Source organism: Elephantulus edwardii, unplaced genomic scaffold (genome assembly GCF_000299155.1).
Source record: "Elephantulus edwardii isolate Elephantulus edwardi_28Jun2011 unplaced genomic scaffold, EleEdw1.0 scaffold00020, whole genome shotgun sequence".
NCBI classification, from domain to species: Eukaryota; Metazoa; Chordata; class Mammalia; order Macroscelidea; family Macroscelididae; genus Elephantulus; species Elephantulus edwardii.
Genome location: NW_006399770.1, coordinates 8,496,645 through 8,507,019, shown reverse-complemented (window position 1 = coordinate 8,507,019; position 10,375 = coordinate 8,496,645). Strand labels below are relative to the sequence as shown.

The following is a 10,375-nucleotide window of genomic DNA, read 5'->3' as shown; positions in this document are numbered from 1 at the left end:
GCACTCAGCATTTCTTAAGCTCAAGGAACTGAAGAATAAATTCAAACCTTGAGTTGCTATAATCGAGGATGCTTTAGGAAGAATATGAAATGATCCAGGAAGTATTAAAAGAAAATGGGAAGAATATACTGTGTCACTGTATCGAAAGGAATTGGCAGATACAGAAGAATTTTATGAAACAACATATGAGCAAGAGCCTATGGTGATGAATTAAGAAGTTCAGACTGCTTTGAAGGAAAAGGCAAAAAATAAGGCTCCAGGAAAAATGGTATACCAGTCGGCATATTTAAGCTAACAGATGCTGCCCTGGATGTGCTCATCTGATCATGCCAAGAAATCTGGAGAACAACCACTTGGCCAACTGACTGGAAGAGATCTATATTTGTTCCCATCCCAAAGAAGGGTGACTTAACAGAGTGTGGAAACTATAGAACAATCTCATTGATTTCACGTGCAAGCAAGATTTTACTGAAGATTATTCAAAAATGACTGGAACAGCACATCAGCAGAGAACTGCCAGAAGTCCAGGCTGTGTTTTGAAGTGGTCATGGTACTAGGGATATTGTAGCTCATGTTAGATGGATCTTAGCTGAAAGCAGGGAATACCAGAGGAATGTCTATCTGTGTTTCATCGACTATGCAAAGGCGTTTGACTGTGTGGATCATAACAAACTGTGGCTGAATCTGAGAAGAATGGGAATACCAGAATACTTGATTGTGCTAATGAGAAACCTATACTTGGACCAAGAGGCAGTCATTAGATCAGAGCGGGAAAACACTGCATGGTTAAAAATTGGGAAGGGTGTACGCCAGAGATGTGTCCTGTCTCCATACCTTTTCAACATTTTCAAGGTACTATATCCTACTGAAATTCAATTCTCCTCTCAAGTGCACAATGTACATTATCCAGAATTGATCACATATTAGGACACAAAGTAAACCTCAACAAATTAAAAATAATTGAAACAATATAAAATATCTTCTGAGACTTCAATGCCATAAAACTAGAAATTGATATAGGAGGGTAAAGCTTACAAAACCCACACTTGGGGAACCTGAATAACTCTCTGCTAGAACAGGATTGGGCCTCAAAATAAATGAATGAAAGAAAAAGAGTTCCTTGAAACAAACAAAAATAAAAATACAACATGCTAAAATGTGTGGAATGCAGCTAAGGCATCCTCACAGAGCAGTTCATAGCAATAAACACACATGTAAAAAAAGATTAAAGAAAAAAATCAGAAATCTAACTCAACACCTTCATTAAATAGATTAAAAAGCACCCAGTCTAATCCTATATTCTCTAGAAGAAAACAATTTATAAGGACAAGATCTGAAATCCAAGAAATAACAATTGAAAAAACAATTGAAACCATCAATAATACCAGGAGCTGGTTTTACAAAGGGGCCAATAAAATTGACAAACCATTGGAAACATAACAAAACTTAACAAAAGAAAAAAATAGAGAAGACACAGATAACATGATTAAGAAATGATAGAGTTGACAGAACAACCATATGAAATTAAATCAATAATATCAGAAAAGTATGAAAATGTATATTCAAATAAATTAAAAAACCTAGAGGAAATGGGCAAATTACTTGAAACTCATACCCTGCCCTGATTAGCAAGGACATATATAGAACTCGAACAAACTCATCACAAAAAAAAAGAAGTTGAACATGTCATAAAAAGACTTGACCATAAGTATGTTAGACGGAGCTTCAGAATCCTTGCCTCCGAGGAGCAGTCCTGTTTAACCCTTTCCAGGATGAACCCTCAATACTCTTCTCCAGCACCACAGCTCAAAGGCGTAATTCTCCTATCCTCCCTAGTCACTGTCCAGCTCTCTAATGCATAGCAAGTGATTGCAAAGACCATGGCCTGTATCAAGAGCACCTTAGTCTGAGTGTATTGTTAATTATGGCTGGAACAGAAAAAAAAGGAAAGATTAGTCACTGTTAACAAAAGAGCAGAAAATAAAATCTCACAGAGAATGTGGAAAGATGGCATCAGGTAAGTCAGACCTCTTTGAACATGGACCTTTCTATCAAACAAAAGATTTAAAAAAAAAACCCCAAAAAACCCCCTTACAAACAAAAGGAGAACATCTTGACAGCATATTAATTTGACAAACATTGTTACATTCTTCTGTTTTGTTTTATGAAACAAAGTGTTTCTTATTGTTGATGAAACATCATCTGTGCATCACATATTAAGCACATTTCAAATTAATATGAAGAACAAAGCGATGTGTAACTGCATGAAAAATGTTCAGTGGTGAATAAAGAAAATTCTACTTCCTAAAAATTAAAACAGCATCTAATTTTACTATTAGATCAACCTAATTAATTAGCATAAATTGGAATGTTTTAATAGTGAAATACACTCTTTAACACTTCATTGGTGGGTATGGGTATGATACCAGTGCATATTGCTAAGTGGAATCTACAATCTAAATGCAGAATTATAAATACATGGCAGCTGCCCTTTTACTTCCTCATTCCTAGCAATCTAAATTATCAAAAATGAATATATTACCCTTTGTCATTTTTCATTACTTTAAGATCCTCCACGGTCGAAGACAGAAGAAAAAAACCCCAAATCAGTTGAAAAAAAAGTGTAATTTCTTTCCCTTGTACCACAAGAACTTGTTTTCAAATCATCCATTATAAAATGTATTGATTGAAATTAATTAAATTTTTCTTTCCAAGCGATGTTGTATAATGCTCACTATTCAGAAGAGAAAAAAATATTTAGCTATAGTTCATGAAAAGCATACCTATGAGAACTACAGTATCCAAAGCCTCCTAAATTAACAACAGTATATAAAAACAGGGACAATTTGGCATTAATTATTACATGGAAATGTCTTAAAATGAAAACTTTTAAGTAATTTGCTGTCTCTTTTTAGGATGTAATTGGAAAGGCATTAAAGCACCTTGGGACATTTGGTGAACTTAGCACTGCAGAGCAGGTTGTGGCTATGATAGATGAAGAAATGTGTATCAACTGTGGTAAATGCTATATGACCTGCAATGATTCTGGCTATCAGGTAAGAACACTGCTGCAATTAATACAAAGACTCCATGAAGCACGGTTTTCGCGTATCTAGAAGAACGAATCTTCTTTTACAGGTGACTTTAATTGAGTGTGTCAAAAACTTCTCTTTGGCAATGGTTTATCTTTTCACACTCACAGCATAGTATTTTGTTTGCTTGGAAAAAAACCATAAATATACCACTCTTCACTGTGCAACATTGTTCTAAATATTATTTTGTCATCCATGAAGTTACATACAGAAATCCAGCATAAAAGACAAAACAGATAATGTGAACATTGTTGTTTAAAGTTGTTAGTTGATTTTTAACACATAGCAATGCTGTGTGACAGAGTTAAGGTCTTAGGATTTCTTGTTTATATATTTTACAGAAATATATCCCAAGATCTGTCCTATAGAAAACTGTTGACTGGGTTTGGCCACTATTTTGTTAGTCATTAGGCTACCAGGACTCCTTTCTTACAAATACTGCACCATCACAACTGCTATCCAATCAGTTTCTTCTATTGATAGCAACTAAAAAAGCTGAGCTGCCCCTTAAGTTTTCTGAGACAGTAAAGCTTTGAAGAAGCAAACTGCCTCACCTTTCTTCTGTGGAACAACAGATAGGTTCAAATTGATAACCTTTAAGTTTGCAGCTTGATCTATTTTGTCACCAGGACTCATTCCATGAACATTAGTACTATCATGCTCAATACAGAGGTGAAGGGGGGGGGGAGAATGATAATGCATTACTTTTACCTTGAAAGACTTGATCATTTATACAAAAAGAGAAGAACCTCTTCTATTTAATATTGGCCTTCTTCTACAGGGGCAAGGGACTGGGGGAAGGCATTTTTCTACCAAAGATTCAAGGAATATTTTTGTGGCTGGAAAAGCTAAAAAGGTATATTCATGTCTATGAAATGAGCTGGCAGTTTCTCCCCACCTTTTAACTGCTGCGAGTCTGTACAGGCCCTTGAAGGTGAAGTGGAGACTCACTCATTCTCTTCAGGGAGGCCTAACCTCATGAAAACACATTCTGTAAATACCTCTGTATGAAACCTTTAAATTGATATTTCATTTGCTTCTTAAGTTATCTCATTTTTTAAAATTTTTAACATAAGGTTTTTATTGTTTTAATGTGATTACAACCTTACATTGATTGAATTTTAGATGTGCATGAAAACATTATTATTATAGAGGATTCCTCTGAATGTCCATTTTCCTTAAATTTCTGGTTTGTGAAAGTAAGAGATTGTTGTTCCTAATATGGAGTTTCAAGAAAACAAAATAGAAGCTCACATTAAAATTACAAAAAACTCTAGATAAATATTATTTTCATTAGTTAAACTTATCAGCCTATGAAGAAGTATGGTAAGGTCAGATATGATCCTTTTAAGTAATGATTAATGGAATTTTCTGAATAAATAAAGTGCTTCATATAAAGCATTAAAGTTCACTTACCTTATTCAATCTCTAAGGATGCTTATAGTGACAGTCTATGTAATCTGTGATGACTCAGTAGAGATAGTTAAAGTAGTATTTTTTTTAAAAATCTCCCCATGAGTTAATCTGGAACCCAATTTCTATCCACTTCATAATTTATCCCTTGCTAAATAGTTTCTCTAACAGTTATTCTGAAAATGACAATCATGTTACATTCATTTCAGTTTTATCTTTTCTCTAATTAATCAATTAATGATAATTCAACAAGCCCCATAATTAAAATAATGGTATCATCAAAGTTCTAATATCTCCAATCTTAGAAATTATGGGTTCCATTTTGGAAATTTAGCCTTTGTATAACTTAAGCAAAAATGCTTCCATGATGCATAAATACAATTAATATAAAATATTTTTATATTATAATAAATAGAATGAATATTTTTAAAAATTCATTACATATTGGAAGGTCCTTTTTAACCCTTCTATCAAAATAAAAGTAAAATACTCCAAATGAATACCAAGTTGCAAATTTAATTTTTTCTAAGATGTAAGTATCATTTCTACTTTATTCTGTATTTTCATTGGTTTTCTATTAGAAGAGGTATAAAGGAAGAAAATAAAATTTTTTTACCCCTCCAAACATCAATCTGAGAGGTTATTTTACAAAACATGGCAGCTACCTCTGGGAAACATTTTTTAAATGTTTGTTACAGCTGCAGTTCTTATTCAAGTATAATATGGTTGTTTCCTTAAAGATCACACTTGTCTTATTATCTCCATTCTTGCAATATTTTTCTTTTTAACAATTTATCCAAAAGAATTATTTCTTAAGAAAGAAATTGATTTAATGCTAAATTTATTCGGTACTTTTGTTTATTATCATTTGCTTCGTGTTTAAATGCCACAATTATCGAAAAGGATCATTTCCATTTTGAGCAAACCATTTCGAGCAGCTAATTTAGTGCCAGAGGCCTTCCCTGATGTCAGTGAGGTCCGGAATCTGGGCTTACGCAGTCCTATCCCACTGCAGGGCTACAGGAGATGCAGGAAATGGACCTGTCTCTCCTCACGGGTAAAAGCTCGCTTGTATACGATTTTTTTTCCACCTCTACTGTTTTCTTCTAAAAATGACATGCATTTGTGAAATCCAGACAAGTGCATTCCTTGCCCCATCTAAGGGTGACACATTTCCACCGTGGAGAAGGAGGAGTGTGAAGAGGAGGAGGAGGATGTGTGAGAGCAAACACCTCCAAGGTCCTCAGGTAGAAAGCAGCCCATCCTGATAAGACAGCAAAGACCTGAGCTCTGCTTGGAACAAAGAAAACTAAAGAATACAATGTTATGAAATATTTTCCTCACACAAAGATGAAAAAGACCTCTAAGGGATTTTAAACACCGTGTTTCTAATTTAAAAGGATTTTTTTCTCTCTCTTTTTTTAACCTCTACTCTGGCAGCTCAACTGTTGCTATAGTTGCACGGCAGTGAGGGGTGTAGTTGCCTCGAAGTGCAGCTCTACTGCTGCAGAGAAAATGTTGATACTTAAATGGGGGCATTCTTGACCTTTGTGAGTAGTGACATCAATGCCCTTTATTTCTGTTTGCAGGCTATACAATTTGATCCAGAAACCCACCTGCCCACCGTTACCGACACTTGTACAGGCTGTACCCTGTGTCTCAGCGTCTGCCCTATTATCGACTGCATCAAAATGGTTTCCAGGACAACACCTTATGAACCAAAGAGAGGCTTACCCTTAGCTGTGAATCCACTGTCTTAGGTGATTTGTGAAACAGTTGCTGTGAACTTAGATGCCACTTACATACGCTGATCTTTTATAATTGTGATCCATTTCTGCTTCTTTTTAATTACATAATATATAAATTTCTAAATAAACCTAAATATTCCTTTGAAATCAATGGATATATAATACCTGTGATCATTCAATCAATGGTCATAAAATGCGAGAAGTCTTTTTTGAAGATAGTTGTTAAATAATCATGTGGCAGTTAATTGGATGCTCATGATCAGTTGTCCATTATGAAATATAGTAACTATTCTGTGGCAATTAATGAGATAGTTCCCAAATTGCCCTATGCTGCATTCTGCCTTTTCTTTCTAATTGTAGGGTAAATGAAGTATTTTGGAACAAAGTACACTTTAATATACAAGAAAATGTTTCCCAGGAAGCATTTTATAATTAAATATTACACTTTAACTGTAACACCATTTCTAAGAAAGGACGTAGGGACCACAAGGAAAGAAAGCTCCATAGAACACAATGAGCAAAACTAAGCAGCTCTTTATTATGGCAGAAAAATAAGATCTTACAAAAGGCTTTGTAAAACTTTATTAGGATAGATCCTAAGCTCCAAATAGCTTTCTCTCTCTCTCTCTCGCTCTCTCTCTCTCTCTCTCTCTTTCCTCTTCTCTCTCTCTCTCTCCTCTCCTCTCCCCTCCCCTCCCCTCCCCTCCCCTCCCCTTCTCTCCCCTCCTCTCCTCTCCTCTTTCTCTGCTCACCCCTATCCCCTCTCCTCTCTCCTCTCTCTCTCTCCCTGTTCTCCTCCCTTTCTCTCTCTCTCTTCCCTCCACCTCTTTTGTACTTGATATTGAAAACAAGCATATTTACTAGCCATTCATATCACTGTGTTATTCACCACTGATGCCTGAGACAGATGTCCAAACTCCTCACCGACGAATCCATGACATTCTTTTTTAAATATTTAAACTATGTTCCTAACAAAATAAGATGTTAGGGTAGAGCTCTAGTTAAAGCCACCCTTCTGCTGTGTACAGATCTGCTCTGTGTGCTTTTAATAGTAACCTTCATGATTACAGCAATTAATGTTTGAACAAAACCTAAATTATACAGTGGGTTGTGTGCTCAATTATTCAAGAATGAAAAATATAGTATTGGTAATGTAACTGAAATGTACAAAACCAATTTGACTATTTCTTTATTTTACTGTGTATGTTTAATTTCAAACTTGAGAGAATAAAAAGAGAAATATAGATTGTTCTATAAATGCCAAATAGTATTTTTGCATTTCTCTATTTTTCCTAATCAGTATATAGCACCATGTAAGTTAATTTCTCTCTTCTTGGTGGTATATTTTTATATAAATCCTTAAGTATTAAATCTGTAAGTAATATGCTACGGTATATTTTTATTATAAATGTAAAATCCAGACAAATATTTGATTATGAACTTTTAGAAATGCACCTTTATCACGGTCTATATGCTATAATAATGCAAAATAAAATAAAGCATTTTAAATAACAAAGTCTTTTGTTTCCTCCTTTGTAAATATACTTTCATGTTCTACTGAGTTGAATGCTTTCTCCAAAATTTGTATGTACTCCGGAATCTGTAAATCTGACTTTCTTTGGAAATAGTGTCTTTGTAGATGTAATCATGTTAAAATGAGGTCACAGTGGATTAGGATAGAGACTAATCCAATGAATGATGTCTTTTAAGAAGAAAATGTACAGAGAGAGAGAGAGAAAGAGAGAGAGAGTTCTAATTGACAGCAGAGGCAAAAATTGAAGTGATGGATCTACAAGTCAAGGCCTCTAAGGATTGCTGGTAACCATTAGAAGCTATGAGAAAGATAGAGACCACATTCTTTCAGAGCTGATTTTGATCAGATCAAAATTGTTATCTCAGATTTTTAGTTTCCCAAAGTGTTCAAGGATACAATTTTGGTGTTTTAAGCCACCCAGGTTGACTTAATTTATATGGAAGCCTTTGGATATCTGCCATTTACATTTTTATGTTGAACTGATTTTGGTTCTACAGTAAATTCTACTCATATGTAGATATGCTAATATCTCAAATAATAATGCTGTATCTAATATAGTAAGAGTGATAACAGTACAATTATTTAAAAGTTTCACTTCTTGTCCCTCTTAACCAGATTTCTTAAATAAATTTGACTACTTAAATGGACCCTTTCCTGGGCACAAGTAGTATCTGTACAACTAGGCTCAATGATCCATTGGCAGAAAACAAATGGGAAAGAGTAGTGTGTCTACCTGGAACATGTCATCTTTATTATAAGAGGCATCTATTTTTCCTTAATATTAAGGCCTAAAAACCAACAGACTACTTGGTCCATTAAGTAGGTTCTGATTCATAATGACTTCATGTATATCAGGGTAGAACTCTGCTCTATAGGACTTAGAAGGTGGTGGAATTTGTAGGGAGCTGATAACCCAAGAGTGATACCTCGAATATTGCAATTTGGATTCAGTGAATCTCCACAGAAGAAAGATTGGCAGTTTCCACCTGAGTCATTGAAGACCTTGGAAACTCACTGAAGGGTCGTTTGTGACCTGGCCCTGACCCAATGGCAATGTGTTTCTTTCTAGTTTGTGGAGGGGTTTTGTTTTTGTTTTAGAGATCAATGCCAAGACATTTCTTGCAGTAGTCCCCTAAGGTATGTTTATCTTTGTGCCAACCAGAGATTTCACTCCTTAGATAGATGCATGATATTAATGCTCATTAAATTTGATTGTTCTTTCCTCTTGTCATAGCATCAAAGCACAGAAGGGGTATTTGGGGAGTTGGTAGCTGCTAAGCAAAGTATACTAAAAAATTTAAAAAACAACTGAAAAAAACAACAAAACACAATAAACAATCAAAAAATAGAAAGAAATTTGCTAGAATTATATAGATCCATATTAATGTACTATCCCTACCTAATGAGAGAGCATTATATATGAATTGAGGGAGTTCTTCAGCCTTTTTGGAATATTCCGGAAAAGTGTCACTTATCTATATCTGTTCGTAGGTAGTATTCTTCATGACACTGGTAACCAGACAGAAATTCCTGTAAGAGAGATTAAAGAGAAAGGAAGTTTATAATCCTTGCAAACCTCTTCTGATCCTTGTTTATGGATATGAGAAAGAGTAGAAACCATGGTTTGCTCTTAATTACTTTGAAAAACTGAAGAGAGGTCAGGTCTTTGATTTAAACCATGGTAATCAATAATTTTACACAGATTGTTCTTGACCCTTATTCTTCTTGTGATCATTTTCTGCTTTGCTATAATAAGAAGCGCTTCTAATCCACGATAGTTACAGAAAACATAACTCTGTTTTCCATGAAAGACTCAGAATAAGGGAAAAATTAAAATCAAGGCTTTTGACAAGCAAGAGATGACATAATAAGCCAGTCCATTTTCATGCTCCTCACCTCCAGACACGAATAGGGTCTTAGAACCCCAGTTTGGACTGAAGTTGAACAGTGAAATTTTCTTAGGCCTAGGAGAATACATTAGATGACATATTTATATGTTGTTGATGTTGTTGTGTATGCCATCAAGTAAGAACCAACTCAGAGCTCAACCTCAGTGGGTTATCAGGGACAGTGACTTGCACTGGAGGAGACTGTCCATCTTTTTCCTACAGAGCAGCTGGTGGATTCAGACCTCATGCCTTTGTGTTGGCAGTGGAACTCCTTCTAGCTAGTCCACCAGAGCTCTCTCATTATACATAAACTCTTGTGGCCTAATCCATAGAGAGTTGTGCTTCTAACCCAAAGGGTCCACCCTAACTCCAGATCCACAGGAGAAAGAGAAGTTTCTGTCTGTGTGATTTACAGTCTCAGAAATCCAATGAAGTATCAGCTATAGAGTACCAGCTATGAGTTAATTCTGACTTGAAAACAGTGAGAGTGTGTGTGTGTGTGTGTGTGTGTACACATATATACATATGTACATACATACATATAGACACAGGTGACTCAAGGCACATAACAACAACTCTGTGTGTGTGTGTGTATTGTTGTTGTTAGGTGCTGTTGAGTCACTTGTGACTCAGAGCGACCCTATGTACAACAGCCCTAAACCCTGCCCTATCCCTTGCTGATCTCATTGTCTCTGACAC

General features: G+C 35.3%; 1 protein-coding gene across 1 annotated transcript in view; it reads left to right on the top strand.

The window, feature by feature from the left end:
* The window catches only part of DPYD (dihydropyrimidine dehydrogenase), a 1,462,963-nt gene extending 1,456,096 nt beyond the window's left edge, over window positions 1–6,867 (top strand). The window contains exons 22-23 of the mRNA XM_006882430.1: window positions 2,916–3,056; window positions 6,095–6,867. Coding sequence (XP_006882492.1) covers window positions 2,916–3,056; window positions 6,095–6,265 — 312 coding nt within the window. The 3' untranslated portion in view covers window positions 6,266–6,867. The remainder of the gene's footprint in view (window positions 1–2,915; window positions 3,057–6,094) is intronic.
* Window positions 6,868–10,375: the final 3,508 nt, after the last annotated feature.